Here is a 19,043-nt window from a genome sequence, read left to right as displayed (position 1 = left end):
GACCCTCCCTGTCAGCGTGCCTCCCGCAGCAGCGGCTGCGCCAACACGCTCCTCTCTCCATCTAGGGTACGACTTCTGCCAGGTCCTGCAGTGGTTTGCTGAGCGGGTTGACAGGATCATCCTGCTCTTTGATGCTCACAAACTGGACATCTCGGACGAGTTCTCAGAGGCCATCAAGGCCTTCCGGGGCCAGGATGACAAGATCCGTGTGGTGCTGAACAAGGCCGACCAAGTGGACACGCAGCAGCTGATGCGCGTCTATGGGGCCCTCATGTGGTCACTAGGCAAGGTCATCAACACACCCGAGGTGCTGCGCGTCTACATCGGCTCCTTCTGGGCGCAGCCCCTACAGAACACTGACAACCGCCGGCTCTTCGAGGCCGAGGCCCAGGACCTCTTCAGAGACATCCAGAGCCTTCCCCAAAAGGCAGCGGTGCGCAAACTCAATGACCTCATCAAGCGCGCAAGGCTGGCCAAGGTAAGCCAGCAAACACCTGGGGCAGCAGCCTCAGGCAGGGGACCTTCCTGCTCTCTCCTCTCTAAGGGAAGGTGGGGGTGGGGTGCCCATTCCAGGAGCCTTAGGGGACAGAACTTGTTGTGGGTCAGAAGAAGGCCTCAAGCCTTGTTTAGATTCTGGCTCCTCGCTCTGTAAAATGAAGCTAAGAAGAGCACATCACAGGGTGCTTGTGAGGATTCAGGGTGACAGGGCTTGCAAAGTGCTCTGTGCAACACCTGGTGCACAGGGATGAGTTGGTGCACTTTCTACCTGGAAGCTGCTATTCTTTTAGGACAAAATGGAACGTCACCAGCAAACTGGTGGGCTGCTGAAATGCCAGCACTAGTCACCCTGTGCCTAAGGTATAGAACCTGATGTCGCCGCCTTGACCCAGAGGAACCGTGGGAGGAAGGTTGGGTCAGCCTAACTTAACCAACTGGTTTTGGGGTCACACCCTATCCCCATTCTGAGCTGTGGCCCGTGAGTGTGCACACAGTGGCTCCTGGCCCCCCTACTTCATAGACGAATCTTTCTGCAGCCCCAGGAGATTGTGCTCAGCAGGGGTGAGTGGTAGTCTGCTGACCACCCTCCAATAGTAGAGTCAGTTCTGTCATATCTCCGGAGAGAGAAAAGCACATGACCCCACTAAGGAAAAGCATAGGAAAAAATTATTCTTTTAAAAATATGTCATAAAATCATTGTCCTCTAATGCCGGAAGTGCCTCTAGAGTTTTTCTAGTCCCAGTGATCCTCAGAAGCACCCAGTAGCACACCCAGCAGCGTTAACCAATGTGAATTCCAGACACTGTGCTCGAGCTTCCAAATCGTGTGTGTGTGTGTGTGTGTGTGTGTGTGTGTGTGTGTGTAAAGCTCCCCAGGTGATTCTGATGAGCAGCTGAGTTTGAGAACCAGAGGACTATCCTGACTCCCTAATCTTACAAGGACAAAATAGGACAAATGATTTTTCCAGGGTCACCTAATCAGTGACAAAGCCAGGACCAACAGCCCTCCCAGATCGCAGTGTAACCTTCTATTTTGGCTTTGTCTCTTCAGCTAAAACCAATCCACTGGCCTGCCTCTTCTAATCTGCTGGTACCCTGGTTAGGAGACAATGTCAGCTCACTTCCCCCTTGTCTTCTGGTGGCAAAGAACCCGTGTCCCCTCCCAGATTCTCTTGCTGTTCAGTGAGTGTGTTCTGGTCTGGCTTTGGGGCCAAGCATGCCTTCACCACTTTGCCTTATTCATCCAAAAGTTGTTCAGCGCCCACAGGACAAGGCCGGGGAACCTATTCTGGTGGGGGGCGGGGGGCGGGGTGTGTGCCAAAACTCCTGTTACAAAACAGTGAGCTGTGTGCCTTTGGGGTGTGGACAGTGTGCTCTGAGGACATCATGGAGGGTAACCACTGGGCAGGTGAGCCGCCTTCCAACACTTTATCTCTTCTCAGCAGCCTTTGTCGCCATGCCAGTGTGCTCATACAGCAGAATCTCCCCTGTGTCAAAAAGGCCTCCCTGGCTACCGCAGCCTCATGTACAGTATCTCTATCTACTCTTTTCCTCTCTGCCCAACTTCCGTCCTGGTGTGTGCTCATGTTATCCTCCCATGTTGCTCAGCTAATCTACAGTCACCGCTGCTCCTGTGAGTCACTGCTCTTTATCCTTTCTTCCTGGTACAAGCTGCTTCCTTTCTAGAACCATAGCTACTTTTGTTCCAGTTCTGCAAGATAATTCTGCTAACTGGTTTATCAGTCCACTTGCTTATAGCTCTCCTGAAATGATTTCTCTCTCCTACTTGTCCTGAGCCTAATAATTTGTGGCAGGAAGTCTGTTCTTGCCCATTCAGTGACCGCTTGGCATGTGTGCTTCTCTTCTCCAGCTGATACAGCAGAACTTAACATTCAGGATACACAATACCCAACATTATTTTATGACCAAGGCTGGTAAATCATGTTATAGCCTCTGCAGATCTCAAAAATTTTGGGAACTATTTTTAAGTGACCACAGACATATTTAATTTACCAGTCATTGCTGAGGCCTAGTAACTTAAGATGGAGTCATATAATTAAATAAAGAGCCAAGAGCTCCCTGGGAGTGTCAAGCATCATGAGACTTCCTGCCATCCTCGAGCATTAGGCCTTCTGGACGGCCCAGCATGGCCCGGGTCTAGAGGGACACAGAATGCTGCTCTGTACTGACACCAGGAATAATGAAGGCTCTTGTGCAGATGGGAGCTGGGGGACAGGGGGCGGTCAACTTGCTGAGCTTACGTCTAGGGAAAAAGCTTGTCTTTTTTTTTTCTTCCTGAGAATAGTATCTGGCTTGTTCCTTTTCATAAAGGAACATGTTTGAAGTACCAGTGTTTCCAGTCTGAGCTTCTCAGTGCCAGTGTGCTCCTGGGGCAGTGCCATGCTGTGCAGGGGGACAGGAAGCAATCTCAGGCAGATAAGGAGCAGAACTCAGCACAGTAGCCTTCGAGGCCACCCACTTCACACCACCTGCAGTTTTATGGCCATTTGTGAACTCGTTGCTTAAATGGACAAAAAGTCACCTAAGTTTTTGTCTTTGCTGTATTTATTAAAAATGCTCTTGGATTCTGGTATATTAATCTTTATTTCTTTTGGCCCAGTTTTCTTTTTTACAAATCAACACTTACGAAGGGTCTGCAGTGTTCCGGAAGCTCTATGGTTTGCATTACATGTTATTTTGTCTGATCCTGTCAATAATAGCACAGACTTGGGCAATATATTCATCTCTCACACAAGGAAACTGACACTCAGAACGGTGAAGTAACTTGCTCAAGGCTTCACAGCCTGTAAGTTACAAAATACAGTATCAAACCCCAGTCGGTCTGACTCCTTGGGCCAGAGAGCATTCACCTGAAATCCAGCATCTCTTACTCCTTACTATGTATGTCTTTGCTTTCTGCATTAATCTGTCATTCTGTTTATTCTATAAAATTCTCCACCCATCAAAACCCTACAGAAGTTTAGAGTTTTATCAAGCTGACATTTTGAAAACCTGCAAAGGATGTTTTGAGATGTTACCTAGGAGGTGTCAGATCTGAGCTGGGGTGTGTCTATTTATAGAACACCATAATTAGGCAGAATTCATGGCCCATCCAGAAATAAAACAAGTGCATCATTTATGTCCTGCCAGTTTTGCAGCAATCAAACTCAAGGTGTCATAAAAATGACACTCTTATCAAATAGCTCTTGAAATTTAATGATTTCCCAGTTTCTTCTATTTACATGTATTTTTCACAACTCTCTATTTTAAAGAAGAGAAAACCTTTGAAGTGGGTTTTTTGGTTAGCCTCAAAGATCACATCTTGTTGGTATTAGTAGACATCATTTTTTGAAGACTGTTCACAATCTAAGATACCAGTCAGGGTTCATTTGGGGAAAGCCCAAAAAAAGAGTTTAGAAAATATAATTTTATTATATTCAGCTGTAATTAAAATAGCCAGATTAAAGAAATCAGGCTCTTACAAACCCCAAATGAGAGTATTTTATGGGATAAATGAACAAAAGTAAAAAATGAGGCCCATTCACTATCGGACTTCACCCTTTGTAAATGTTTCCTAAGCATAGAAAAGGTTCACACCCACTTGGAAATCTTTGCTCAACAAAAAAAAAAATAAGTCAGCATTTGAGGAACAACTGAAAAATGAGAAGGAAAAGGAGAGGTCAGTGATTTGGGGGGTTCACTATAGTTCTGTGGAGTTTAGTTTCATCTTCAAAATGTGTTCTCTTCTTGGTCACATGTAATGTGCAGAGCCCAGCTTTCCGGTCCGTCTGCACTGTCAGTTCCTTCTGTGGAGAAGTTAGAGATTTTGAAATTCACCAAATGGAACCAGGCTAGAGTGTGAGAGCCACTCTACAGTGGGTGATGATGATCCCTTTAATGCTTAACCCACCACGGGGTGTTTATAAATAGCCCAGTGGGCAGCCCTGAGTTTCTGTGGATGTGCGTGGGGAAGCCTGTCTCTTTGAAGGTTGACCTCAAATGACTGGGTGGGGCCCTCAAGTCCCCTATAAGCTGTTCGGAGTCTCACACGTGCTGTCAGTACTAGTTTGTATTTCAACAGAATAACAGGCCCCTGCTCAAGTGGGAACCTATCAGTTGCTTTTCTTTGCCTCTCTCAGTCTCACACTCTTAGTAACCCATGGGTTCATCTTTGGGGTCTTTAGTTTGTGAACTGAATTTCTTATGTCATCATAAACCCATTTTAAAAATGTGCTGATCCCCTGATGTTAGGTGTTCAGTGTAAGCTTCCAGCTGGGCCTACAAAGACACAGGTCGCCAACAGGTCGCGTTAAGCTCGCTGAGGAGATTGCACAGTGTAGAGCTGTGTTTTCTCACCCTGACTTTCCCCTAACTGCTCCCAGTATCCAAATTCCATGAGTGTTTTCATTCCTGCTGACCATGAGCAAGCTCAGGGTGGATGTATCCAGTGTTACTCTGAGCACATGCTTCAGAGTATATAAACACTTGTCACTGGACACAATTAACAAGGTTGTGGCAGTGTACATGTGAACTATAAATTTATGTTCATTTAAAGGGAGGACATCTCTTTCTGAGTTATTAACCCAGAGAAAAATTGGCATTTCGATCCATTTGGTTTATCTCCAGTCATCACCACAGGACAAGTTGGGGCTTTTCCAGTTGTAAACATGGAAAAGGGCAAGCTAGGCAAGATAAGAATGTTCAAAAGCCCCAAGGGTTCAACTTGTAAATGAAGCACATGGGACCCAAACTCATCATATTGCTATTCAAATATGTAGAGTGTATTAATTACTCAGTAAGGACTGAATAGCCACGAGCCTTCTCTGGCATCGCTACCCCTCCAGCTGTTGGTCTTTGATCTTAGTCAATCACAAGTAGTATTTCACTCCTTTTTCTAGTGGACAAAGCGCATTCACATCCAGGACTTCTTGATTCTCATAGCAGCCCTGTGAGGTAGGAGTTGCAATTTCCAATTTGCAAATGAGTGAGGGTCAGACGACTCTCCTGGAACCGCTCAGCGAGTGGGCAGTGGTGGCAGGGCCTCACCCTGCCTCCCTCTTCTCCTCTTTCTCCCTCATCTTCTCCTTCCTGTTTTTCTTCTCTCAATTGGTTTTCTCTCATTATAAAGAGCAGAACATCTCAAACTGTTTGCACCTCCTTCCACAGGGACCATCAACCTGGTCTGGACATAAGGGCTTTTGCTGAAGTTGACTGGGGACTTCAGCTATCCTGGCTGTGCCTGCTGTTTACCAAAAGTCCTTAGAAAATTATAAGGTGCCTTCCTGCCAGATGATTGCAGTCTTTACCCACATTCTTTGTGGTGTTTATAGTGTTGTATGTCATAACATATCGTTTATGGCCGGGGGCGGGGCGGGGGGTGTTGCGGGGAGTAAGTGACCTTCCAAAGCTTCTCTATGAGGAACAATCAGAAGCCAAACCTCAAAGTTTTCCACACTTTTGTTCTATAGGATGCAGTTCGTTTTGAATTCCAGATTTTTAACAGCTTCAGTAAGATTTTTAATCCACAGAAAGCAATTGATTGTATAAAGATGGGGATGAGGCAGTTGAATGCTAGTGCCAGCTCCGCATCTCCTAACTCATCGTGTGACCTTGAGTAAGTCATATGAATTTCCCAGAACCAGGACTCGGCGAGACATAGGGGGTTCCTTCCACCCAGAGCTAAAACTCCATGATTCTAAGGATTATAAAATGCCTTGTAACTTAATAAACTTCTTAGAGGCAGGGTCCATGCGTGGATGTGACCTAGGTTATCGTCTCAGGATGCCTAGGGCAGGGCAGGAGGCGGGTGGCCTGCAGAGGCAGCACAACAGGAGCCTTCCACAAAACAGGCCAACGGAACCTCCAGAGGTGGCGATTGAGGCTGAGAGCAGCCTCCAGCATGAGCAGGCCACCTGAGGGTCATGACTCAGGTGGCACTAGGCAAGGAGAGGAGGAGGGAGTTGAGGCCTGGCACAGAAATTGCCCCAGTTATATCAGGGCCCCAGAGGCCTGGTGTGTTCAAAGGTGGCCCATTATCCAGCAGCCTCAGTCATTAGCCATTAAACACAGTGAGGGCTGAGGTCAGGGAGCAGGTGCTAGGCAGTGGGTGGAGAGCTGTGGCAGGTGCACATCACCCACAGTCTAGCCTAGGTAAAGCAGGCCCCAGTACCAGGCAGTGTTCAGAAAGAGGGTGCCAATCCTAGGTAGAGAGTCAGCCTTCCCTGAGCAGGGACCTGGAAGCTCCGAGGTTCCACACTCGTGGGTGGTGAGGTGTTCGTAGGGATCCCTAAGGGGCCTGGCAGCTGCCCCAGGCCTGAGCTTGGGGAAGGAGGATTTGGGGGTCAGAAGCCCTTGTGGATGGGAAACTGAGCATCTGTGGGACTTCTCACTTCAGTTGGGGCTGGCCACAGAGCGGGACAGATCTGAGCCTGGAAGGGAGCAGTCCAGACGTTCCAGGAAGGCCAAAGCCCAGGAAATGACACAGGGGTAGCTGGTGAGCAGCCAGTTCGCCTCATTGGAATATGGCAACTCCACCAAACCCTTCAGGCTATGCAGGGCCTTCCTCCAGCCCCATCCAAACCAGGTCAGGCATTACTATCCAAGGCAAGGAAATTACTAGTCTTACCACTTATTCGTTATATCCTCAGGAATGCAGTTAAAGCCCATCACTCTAAATGATTCCCAAAGTTTGGGTTTCTCTAGTTATCTCAGAGAATCACGTAAATATTATAGGATGTCCTAATTTGCAAAATAAGTAAATAAACAAGTTTACTAGCAATAGAAAACTTTAGAATCATCTCTCCCAGTCTATACTTGTAGCAATAGCCAGGCAGCACAATGTATGCTTATGTGAAACATGACCTTTATAAAGATGGAAAAGTTAGCATTGTCTGGTCCGAGCATGCCAGCATTTGAGCTATGTACTTATTTTAGTGTCCAAGTCTTAGCAAAATGTTTTTGGCTATGCCCAGAGTGTATCCTTACACAGAGGCCCTCGGCTGAACTATGAGATGTATCTGCTTGCCCCTTTTATTTAATTTTCATTCTTCCACAAGATTACAGTTGAAGTCTGTTTTCTTTAATAGGATTTTCCATAGCTACGTAGTCATTTTATTTTCGTAATCACTGCTCTGTCTTTCTTCCTTTCTTATTTTAGTTATTTTCTTGACTTGTAAATTGCTCTGTAGAATTCTAGATGCACAAAGAGAACTTTTGTAATGAACATTTCTTAATGTGCTAAAGATGGAACTCAGCGGAAGAGTGGAAGCGTTAAGGAAAAGGGTGACATGCCCAAGCAGTATTCACCCCTGCTCAGGTGATCAGGATTTCTGGGGCTTCTCCCTCATGTACTGGGCGAGGGGGGGGGGGCTCTCTTGGAGAGAGCTTTTGCTCTCCAGCCTGGGCCCAGTCTTGTGCAGAAATGACTTCAGTGCCACCGGTAGAGATCTCAGGGTCTTCACTGTCCACGGGGAGGTAGTGGAATTCTCACCTCACTGCTCACCAGGCACACATTTCCGTGCAGATCAGCCATCTACATCTGCTCGTTTCATTTCCTGGTGCTCCTGGGCACTGGCCCCATGACCTTTCTCTCTACATCTTCTGGTTCATCACCAGATTAACCCACCCAGGCCCTACTTATCCCACTCATGCCCTACACAGACACGGGATAGCCACTCAGAGCCACAACTTAACTGTGGCCATAGAACTTCCCCAAGTCAGTTGCCCTTCCTCAGGGATACTTTTTAGAATAGAGTCCCAAGGCAGATCTTCTTTGCAACCTCACTTGCCCCCACCTTGTTCCTAGCCAGGCATCATCAGCCCACTTGGAAAGCAAGAAGCTCACAGCATTATTCCTGACTCTCTCGTCTCCCAGAACCATCATTAGCCAGTATTAGGATAGCAGAGTCATTCTAAATCCTCCATCGGCTCCTAGCTCTCACCAAGCAGAGTCTAAGTTCCCCTCTTCTAAGCCTGCATTGCAGCCTCATACATGGCACCGCCCCCAAATACAGCCCACAGCATGTCACCTCTACATCTCCATCCATGCTCTTCCCTCCCCCACAGCTGCAACATTTCTCCCCTCATCTACACATCCTACCTATTATTCAAGTCCCCACTCAGATGTCACCTCTTCCCTGAATTTGTCCTCCCACACCCCTTATCTCCCACGTTCCACCTCCCGAGTTCTTTCTGACTCCTCCTCCTCCTGGCCCTTGATGGTGGGGTTTTCTCTGCTCACTCTCCCTGGATGGTCTCATCCATTCCCCACAGCTCTGGTCACCACCTTTAGTCCAGTTCTCAAACCCATCAACTAGGCCAGCTCTCTCCCAAGCTCTCATCCTCCATTTTAGCCATCCTGAGACAGCACTCGCGAAGAGTCCCTCATGTACCTCACATCCTACATACCCGGAACCTGGCTTGTTATTATCCCCCATCCTTCCCTGCCGGATCCTTGCCCTCCTCCTGTCCCGAGGACCATGGCTCTGTGTAGATGCCTGTTGTGCATTGTGACACATATAAGATGCCATCGTGTTTGTCCTTCTGGCGGACTTCTAAATAGCACATCCTCACTGTCATATACCTCTGCAGGTACACGCCTACATCATCAGCTACCTGAAGAAGGAGATGCCGAGTGTATTTGGAAAGGACAACAAGAAGAGAGAGCTTATCAGCAGGTTGCCAGAAATCTACATTCAGCTGCAGCGAGAATACCAGATTTCTGCAGGGGACTTCCCGGAGGTCAAGGCAATGCAGGTACTGGGCACTTGTTACAACGTCATGAGTGAGGGATGGAGAGGCACTGCCACCTTGCCCAGCTTCTAGGCTGGTACACATGTAGATTTCATGGTTTAGGATGGAGGAGAATGCAATGAATTCATCTTCTTAATGGTGGTCTGTGATAATAGCCTCCTGTGAATAAAGCAGAACATATAAACAAAACAGGATACATTTCAAGAAGCCAATTAAGCTCACATGAGAAAATCACACGAGTGACCTTCTTAGGCTGTGTTCAAGGTTGTTTTGACAAGGTTGAGGTGACACCTGTTTTTTGGAATCCCAGAACCTTAGGAGGCTTAGAGCTGAGGGTGACCTTGGCGGTCACCCAGGTAGTCTCCTCAAGCTGGCCCTGCCTGGCACTGCCCTGTGCTGTGGGATTATGTGCTTAGGCAGTATTGCTAGTGCAGGCGCAGGGGCCTAGTCAGAGGCCATGGGCTCTGTAGACATGGCTAGACTTCACTGGATACAGCGAGAAGTGCTCACTGAGGATGTTGCTTAAAAGTTGGCATTGGGCAGCTTTCGGCCTGGTGTCAGGGTCTCCTGAGTTGCATCTGGGCTCTCTCCCTCTTCAGGCTGTAAGTCCATGAGGCCAGTGACCCATGTCCTGTTCACTGCCCTATCCCCAGCACATGGGATGAAGCAGGTGCTCAATGAATATCTGTCAAATGAGTTCATCGATAAGTTGGTGCATGTTCACGTCAATGAAAGTCCAAACCTATAGAAAAATTTTATAAGAGTTTATTTGAGCTAAAAAAAACTGAGGACCAGCCCAGAAGTAAAATCTTAAAGGATTGAGAAAATGCTCTGGGGAATGAGTTTTGCAGTTCTTTTTATACATTTAGAATCAAAGGAGAAAACACAAGGAAGGCTACATTAAATCTATTGGTGGTAGATTAAGGAGGTGAGAAAGCAAAGGGGAGAAATCTCTAGGGTTAGATAAAAAGTAAAATGGAGAGGTACATACTTGTTTTACATTGGTACGTACAGGGCAGTTAACATTTCGCATTTATAGAAAATAGAGATGGCATGGTTATGCCCCGTCCAAGGGGTCTGGAAAAGGTAGTTATATGACATTCCAAGAGTATGTTATCTTACTTAGATACATGAAAACAATGGACGGAGCTCAATTAAGGCAAAGCTTAACCTTTTATTAAGGAATTTATAGGCCCAGAATGGAACTGTCCCCCATGACCTGCCCAGTTAGGAATTTGGGATCAGACTGTTCTGTGTGGGTACTCTCGGTCACTGAGCTTGTCAGGTTTGCTACATAGCCCGTCTTTTCCGTTCACATTTATATTATAGCAGGCTCTAGGATAGTGAGGATCTCAGACCCAGGCCCAGCCCTGACTCTCACAGGGCTCATAGACAAGCAGTTTCCAGAGCAAACCCCTGGAAACTGGAAGACAGCCCTGATCACACGACCCCCAGGGACTCCCCAGGGAGCGAGGCAGGCCTAGAGCCTGTAAGGTATGTTTACAGTCACCCAATACTTTAAGCAAGTTTACTGTCACCAGGAAACTTTGGGGAGTTCATGGTGTGGGTCAGGGCCTCTGTCATCCCTGAGTCTGCTGAGTGTCTGACATCCTCTCCAACACAGGTGGTCAACCTCACATCACCTGTGTCTGAGACAGGGGCTGGCAATGTAAAGGCTCAGCAATGGATTTATTGTGATCTTGGCACATCTCGGGGTCACTCAGAGAGCTCACCAATGCAAGCTTTAAATTTCTTTTCTCCCTGTGCTCTCATGGGCCAAGCTAGTCCAGCTGACTCTTAGCTGTAACAGTAAGCTGAGTGTATTTCGAAGGCTTTTGCCCAGTGCTGGGAGAGGCCCGTGACCTACTGGTAAAGCTGCCTGTGTCTCCCTTGCACCCTTTCAGGAGCGAATCTAATTTACCACACTGATACGGAAAATGAGGAGAACACTGGCAAGGCCACTTCTATTGCTGACTCAGTTGTTCTCCTTCAGGGAGAATTTGGTCCCCATAGCTGATGAGTTGGCAGTATTTCAACAGCAGAGGGCAGCAGAGCCGTCCCCATCTGCTCAGACCCCGAGGATTTGAAAACTGGTGAATGCTGGGAGTGAATGGGGGCAAGGGATAGCCCTGCAGAGACTGGAACTGACCTTTGTGTCTTGGAGAAAGCAGTTCAGGATCCCGGGTTTGGTGGCTTTGATGGATACAATTGCTAATGAGTAAATCTTTAAATTCCCAAGGGTATATTCACCCCATTAAAAAGATTTGTTTTGGAGCTACCCTGGTGGAGGGCAGGGATGACGGTAGTTTAATGGTAGTTTAATTCGTACCCCATACTTTGTGATCAGGCGGGGGGCGGGGAGGTACCACAAGGATGGGAGTATAGGATTTATTTCCTACGTGCCTTTCAGGGTAGGAATGGCTGCTGCTGCTGCTTCCTGCAAATATGTGGCCATTTCCCTTTCCCGGCTTCCCAGAGGTTTGTGATCTGAATCCACGTCCCCCTGATTCAGAGGATAGAAATTTGGGGTGGGCACCGCCCTTCATTTGTCCACTTAGCTAGACACAGAGGCTCTGTGTGTACTAAGAGCTCAGGCTCATTCATGAGGAAATGGGGTAGGTGTTTGTGCACCCAGGGGAATCCAAACTTGTTTACCCCAGCAGCACTCAGATTTTTGTGTAGGCTGCCTGCTCTCCTCCCCCTGGGCTTTCTTGTCTCAGTCTCCTTGGCTGATTGAGAAGTTGGCAGCAGGAGCTCAAAGTGTTAGCAGCATTGTTTGGTGCTGATGTTAGGGTGAGATGCAGGTGACTGTGGTCTGTCAATAAGGATGGAAGACACGCCAGCCAGAATGTGTTTAAGAAACCTGCACTGCCCTGCTGCTCTAAGCTGAGGGCAGACTGAACACTGGGCGTAATCTCAGCCCAATGAAATGTGACAGCTGCAGAGTTTACTGCTGAGAAGGGTACTGCTGAAGGTGCCTCTGTAGAAATATGTCAGGCTGTTCAGCATTCAGCTCTGTCCCTTTCACCATCTAAAGCTCAGGGCTCCATTTCCAAATAATAGCATAGAATACCTACCCTGAGAGTATACCCTACAGACCACAATTTTAATTCTCCATTAGAAATAACCTAAATATCCAACTACATGGGACAGGGTAAATGATGACTGGGCCCAGCTATAAATTCAGTATTGTGTAGCTTTTAAGAATAGGTTATATATGAGGATGATTCCTAGGTTCAGTGCAAGCCTGGCCAAGTATGGAAGTACTGCTCTCGAACAGAGCTATATTCTACAAAGATGGGGAAGTGGGTGTTTTGTTTGTTCTTTGGTCTTGGAGTTTGGTTTTTGTTTTAGTTCTGACATTCAAAGACATCTCTGTCCAAACTCTAGCTGAACACAAATTAAGGAACAGAGATTTCAGTGAATACAGTCTTTGCAAAAAAAATAGTTTGGGAAAGTCACTAAAAACAAAAAATAAGGTATAAAAATTAATAACATGGAAAGATATAATACATTATTTCTTTAAAATGCACGTTGTTAAGCAGCACGTGTGGTCTTGTTTTAGTTAAAGAGTTTGTGTGTGTGTGTAAAAATGGCTAGAAATGTATGCCCCAAAATATTAGCAGGTTATTTTGGGGTAATGAGATTATAAGTAATTTCCATTTTTTATTTTTATTTACCAGTTTTTTCCCAACATTTTTACAATAAAAATATATTTATGATAGCACAAAGTTTTAATTTTTTCTGACTGCCCGTCACATTATTTCTGCCTGAAAAGTCATATCTGAGGGGTAAGTGAAACTTTTTTTCCTCAAGAGTCTCTCTGCCTTATCTCCCAAAAATTGTATACCTGGCTCTCTAGAATTTTCCCAGCAGAAATACCTCACCTAGAGTCCATATAAAAACTGCCATACCAGGCATTTTCTGCTTTTAGTTGACAAAACTGCTGTTGAAGTCGTTTGTTCTAGATCTTTGAGGCCCCTCATAAAAAGCCCCAGGTAATCTCACAATTAAGGGCCAGAGAAAGTTTGTTTCTTACAATGAATAGGCGGTTTCTTCCTTCAGACAATGAGGGGTGTGACCCCCACCTTGACTGGGGCTGCTGAGGAACAATGGCTTTTCTCACCTTCGTTGTCTGATGTGATGATTCCTTTCCTCTCCTTTTTAATTGGTTGGCTTTTCCCTTTCTAATGACTCCAGTTTCACGTTAAGGTTTTCACTATAAGCTAAGTCAAGCCCTTTTTGAAAGCAGACAGGAACTAGAAAACTATAGTGTCCTTCCTCAGTTACAACATAAACCACCTGAGGGTCCAGACTGTGGCTTTTTCTCTTTATATTCCCAGGCCCTAGAACAGGGCCTGGCACATAACAAATGGCCAATAAATGTTGGATGAATGGATGGATGGATGGTTGGATGATGGATGGATGATGGATGAGTAACCTAGGAGAACCAAGAGAAGGAAGAACTATGTCTTCAGAGCCATTTACAGAGCCTCTGTGGCATCTATGGTAGGCTCCTGTCCTGGCCCGGAAATTGCCTTGTCTCTCTGGAGCCTGTGCTCCTGCTGCTCCATCTGCTGATCGCCGGTTCTCCTGGGACGTGGAAAAGAGACCTGCACTGACCTGACGAGTACACTCAGCCCTGTTGGCTGGATTTATTCTCACCTTCCCTGTTCCTACTCCGCTCTCTTACCAGTTTCAGCTTTTACTTATTTGTACTCGAAATTACACTTTAAAAAACCGATCCCAAAACAGTGTCCTTAAATAATTATTTCACCTAAATAAGCCCCTCTGTCACAGCTTTGTGTTCCAGCACAAGGAGGACTAGTCAAGAGGCAGGACGCATAGGCTCTAGTCTAGACTCTACTAGGACACTCATCTGCTCTGTGTAAAACACAGTTATTAATGGTCGTCCTTCCTTACTCCCAGCATTGTTGTGAAGACTGAGATATGTCATAAAATCACCTTAAAAGATAAAATACGAAATATCTAGAGCACTAAAAAAAAGAAAAGAAAAAGGCAAGGAGAAGGAAGTTTGTCTCAATGCCCTAGAGGATGGCTGTCATTCAGAGGGCCATCAGCAGATATTAGCTACAGCAAAACATTGCATCTTGTTGCTTGTTCCAAAAGCCACTCCTGTCTCTGTTGAGTTCAGATATGGGGACCCCACCAAAGAGAGAGCCCCAAACAGCCCAGGGCGGTGGAATGTCTGCTCTAAGGGAGCATTCGCTTCCCTCAGTCATCTCTCTCCCTGTTTGCTTCCTGAAGAGACGCAGGTGACCAAGTATGTGGTTTTTCCTTCTACAGGAACAGCTTGAGAACTATGACTTCACCAAATTCCACTCGCTGAAGCCCAAGCTGATCGAGGCTGTGGATAACATGCTGACCAGCAAGATCTCATCCCTGATGAGCCTCATCAGCCAGGAGGAGCTCAGCATGCCCACGCAGATCGTGCAGGGTGGTGCCTTCGATGGCACTGCTGAGGGCCCCTTCAACCAGGGCTATGGGGAGGGTGCCAAGGAGGGTGCCGACGAGGAGGAATGGGTTGTGGCCAAAGACAAGCCCGTCTATGACGAGCTCTTTTACACCTTGTCTCCTGTCAATGGCAAGATAACGGGCGTCAATGCCAAGAAGGAGATGGTGACCTCAAAGCTGCCCAACAGCGTCCTGGGCAAGATCTGGAAGCTGGCCGACTGTGACTGTGACGGCATGCTGGACGAGGAGGAGTTTGCCCTGGCAAAACACCTCATCAAGATCAAGCTGGATGGCTACGAGCTGCCCAACGACCTGCCCCTCCACCTCGTGCCCCCCTCTCACAGGAAGCCCCTGCAGAAGGCTGACTGAGGGGCAGGCAGTATGGGGTGGGAATCAGGGGACCTGAGCCTGAGACCCATGCTGCCACTGACTCACTGAGTGACCCTGGGCAAGGCACTGCCTTCTCTGTGCCTCAGTTTCCTCATCTGTAGAATGGGGAGGGTAGACACTGGACACTAGATATGGTCCTTTCACCTCTAAAATTCCCTGAGTTTCTATTAAAATATTGGGGGGAGGGGATGGATAAAGAGATTGTAGGGTTGAAGAGAAATTGACCAAAGAAGGCTCAGAAGCCTAGAGAGACACAGGTGTGGAGGTGGGCTTGGCAGAGTCCCCGGAGCACAGGGTGTGAGCTAGGGGCCCTGCTGAAGCATGAATCGGCTGGGCTTCCCTGGACCACTCATCATTATGAACCTGTCTGTCCCTCAGAGGGCACCAGGAGGGAGCAAAGATGATCTTATTTATTTTGTTTCCTGCTGTATTTAGAGTGGAAAAAAAAAATAGAGCAGAGAGGGTTTCTTTTTTCTCCAAACTGTCTACCAAAGAGAAGGCAGGTGTTGCCCAAGGTTTGAAAGGAGGGACAGTATCTGTGTGTGCCCCGTCCCTTCTGCAGACTCTAGACGAGCAGAACAGGCAGCCAGGCCGAAGAGAGCGTCTGTCCCAGCACCCCGCTGACTGGCCTTCCCAGCAAAGTTGTATTTGGTTAGGAATTTGAATGCATAACCTTTATTAATCCCGTAGCAAGATTTCTAGTGTTTAAATCATGCTGAAGTCTAAAGAGTAACTTTTCTTACTGGTCTATCCAAAAAGTTATAGCTAAGTCTATTTATCGTACTTAAACTACAGTCAGGAAGAGGGGTGGTTCTCCCCAGTCATCAATTCAGTGTGGTTACATGTCCCCAAGGCTCCTCGGTCGATGGCAGAACTTAAATTCAGCAAAAACACATATTGGTGCGTGCAGTGTCCTGGGCCTGTGGACACAAAGGGGAATGAGAGGCCAGCCTGCCCTAAGCTACCAGGTAGAAAAGAATAGTCAACCAGTTTAGACACTTTTTATTTTTAAAAAATAGGCATTTTTACTATAAAATAGTCCACTTTTTTTCTCTTCAGGATAAAAGCCTTTATACAGAAACAGGATGGAAACTTTCATATAAAACCTTTCCTTCGAAAGGCTTTGTGGTTCATATCATGACTGCCTGTCATGTGGTATGGGCACGTCCCTGTACATCGGCTCCCTGGTTTTCTCCCAGGTCCCCCATGTCAGCCCCTCTGGACTATGCACTCAGATGCCTGTGTCAGGTGGAGGTGGTTAATGCTCACTGCCACCCTCCCTGCTGTGTGGGCTCCAACTCCAGGATGCAGGTGCCTTTCCTCATTAGTTATGCAATAGAAAAAGACAGGAAAGAGTGATGGTTGCATGACATGGGGCCCTTCCAGCACCGGAAATCAATGAAATCAGAACAGTCCCACCTGAGCTTTTCAAAAACCACTTTTGTTTTTCTCTTTTCACCTGTGACATCAGGGTCAGAACTGCAGACTTAAGAGAAACTTTTTATTTTAGAAAAGCATATATCCAGATGCCAGCCCTCATACTCCCTAGCTAACTTTCTAAATAATTTAGCTTTAAGAGAAGTAAATGCGGAATATGGTTTTTAATCTTAATGAGCACTTTTAAATTAATTAGACAGAGAAAAGAGATATTTATAATTCCAGTACTGTAACATGAGCAGATCTGTGAATGCGTGAGGACCGCCTAAGAGTATAAGCACAGTGGAATCCACCAAAGGGCAAAATTGAGAGAAAAGAGAGAGGTCATTTGCCCATAGGTTTGGAGATGCCAAAGTTAGCTGATTTTCCATTCAGAAATATCTTTCTTCTTAACTCTGCTTGATTGTCATACATATATAAAGATAAATATATACACATATGTCACATGAGTTATTATTTTTGACACTCGTCAACGTGTATGTATGTAACTATGGGCATGTTTTGTCCATGTCAAGACATATAGGAAAACTGTTTTAGAAGACCAACAGACCGATTTCTGGTTTCCATGTGGAAGGAAACATCCAGCATTGTGATCTCTGCTCCCCTCCCCCATGCCCTCAGGTGGGATAACGTCTGACAGCTGGATCCTTTCCCTACTGAGAAAAAAAAAAAAATCACATGTCCATTTTTCTTTTAATATTTTTTTTACAACATGAAGTCATTGGAGTTGATTAGAAAGACACACACTGGAAAGTATTAGGGATGGTGGCCAAGTGAGACCCCATATCTTCCGGGGACCCACACAAAGTTCCTTGATTCTATCCAAATTGCCCATTATTCCCACCCCCACCCATCAGGATGGCAGAAGAGCAGTCAGTCCTCTTAAGATCTGTTCGTCTTGACCATATTGCCCTTCCCACACCACCCTGATTTTAAAAGTACCCCCTCCCCAGAGTGTTTACAGACGGGTAGGAGGGTGGAAGTCAGTAAACTCTAGCACTGAAAAACTATCCCCATGTTCTCCATGATTCCACAGAAGAAAATCTAAGAATCTTGAATCTAATTTTTACATACAACATGATATCGCACAACACAACCTTCTGCAATGTTGAGTTTAGGGGAAGAAAATGAAAACTTCAGACTACTCCTCCCAAAGTTGACTTACCAGTTTTAAGCCTCCTAATGAGGCCCTCCTAAATCCCTCTAGCACCTGCCGAAACTCCCCAGCTCCTGGCCACCTGTAGACATCTAACCTGCTTTGGCGTCATGCTCCAGCCTAGCTTTACACGTCAGTTTTTTTCTTGCACACTTGGACGACACAAGGCGGGGTCACTTCCATGAGGAGGGCCATTCATTCAGTTGGCTTTCGCTTCTCCAGGGCTGGACCAGTTTCTCTTTGGAATACTCGTTCGTTATGCAGCTATGGCGTCTTTGGATTTGGGGCTGTGCTTCCTCCCACAGGATGTTAGGCCTTGAGGAAATGAATTCTTATTCTATATCATGGGACTGGGTGTCCAGGTGGGTCAGAGAGTGTGTGAGGAGAAGCAAAATGATGCCTACTTTATCCCAAAACCCATCCCCCTCCTTACCAGCCCGCAGGAGAGGCCTCAGCAGAACCCTGGCCCCAGCCCTGGCCCTACCGTCCCGGACCACAGTCCCTTCTGGTGCCCTGCGTCTCCTTAAGAAGTTGCCTCTCCACCACACTGAGAATGTCCTGTGCTGGGGTCCACTGCCCAGGGTGGGGCTTAGCCACCAGAGTCACGCCTGACGGCCAGCACCTGCACCTTTCCCCTTTGCACTACTGTACCCCTTCATTACGCCCAGAGCCATAATACCCCAGACGAATCACCTTGAAGATAAGCAGAGCACTTAACAGAGGCACTGTCAATTTCTTCCATGGAATGTGACAAAACAAAAAACAAAAAAAAACAATCTTAGGACATAACCACTGAGTTTATTCAGGTAAACAGCTTAATTAAGAGTGTATCAGGTTATATGTCAATTAGCCAATGCAGTTAATACACAGCACTTCTATTTTTTTTGTAAGTTTGTTTAGAAGTGTCAAAAAAAAAAAAAGACACAGTCTACTGATGAATAAACTTCTGAAAAAATCACTCTACTGGCTCTGGTTGTCCAGGAACCGCATGTAGCTGTCTCGGGAGTGAAGTGGGATCCCTGACATCTATTCTGAAACAAGGCCGAGGAGTTAGGGGGTGAGGTGCCCCTCTGTACAGCATCCCTGTGACCTCCGACTTCCTGTGTGCTCTCTGAGTGGGACATTCCCAAAATGAAGCTCCATTAGAAGAAAAATGGCTCCATCCGCTGAGGCAGAGGCCAGGTCCGGGAGCAGGCCCTGACGGAGGCTGAAGCTTCAAGAGTGACTGGAAGCCAAGACAAGAGGGCCATGGAGAAGGGCCCTTCAGAGGCTAGAACCGGGCATCACTGGGCACAGTGTTCTCTCTTCATGCACTTGAAGGTGCAGTAGAGCTAGGG

At 46.8% G+C, this 19,043-nt stretch overlaps 1 protein-coding gene across 1 annotated transcript in view; it reads left to right on the top strand.

Moving 5' to 3' along the window:
- Positions 1 to 18,462, top strand: part of EHD4 (EH domain containing 4) — a 68,303-nt gene extending 49,841 nt beyond the window's left edge. The window contains exons 4-6 of the mRNA XM_016144895.2: positions 66 to 478; positions 9,087 to 9,251; positions 14,556 to 18,462. Coding sequence (XP_016000381.1) covers positions 66 to 478; positions 9,087 to 9,251; positions 14,556 to 15,092 — 1,115 coding nt within the window. The 3' untranslated portion in view covers positions 15,093 to 18,462. The remainder of the gene's footprint in view (positions 1 to 65; positions 479 to 9,086; positions 9,252 to 14,555) is intronic.
- Positions 18,463 to 19,043: the final 581 nt, after the last annotated feature.

Source organism: Rousettus aegyptiacus, unplaced genomic scaffold (genome assembly GCF_014176215.1).
Source record: "Rousettus aegyptiacus isolate mRouAeg1 unplaced genomic scaffold, mRouAeg1.p scaffold_m13_p_3, whole genome shotgun sequence".
Lineage (NCBI taxonomy): Eukaryota > Metazoa > Chordata > Mammalia > Chiroptera > Pteropodidae > Rousettus > Rousettus aegyptiacus.
The sequence above is the reverse complement of the archived record's forward strand: the minus strand, read 5'-3'. Positions and strand labels throughout refer to the sequence as shown.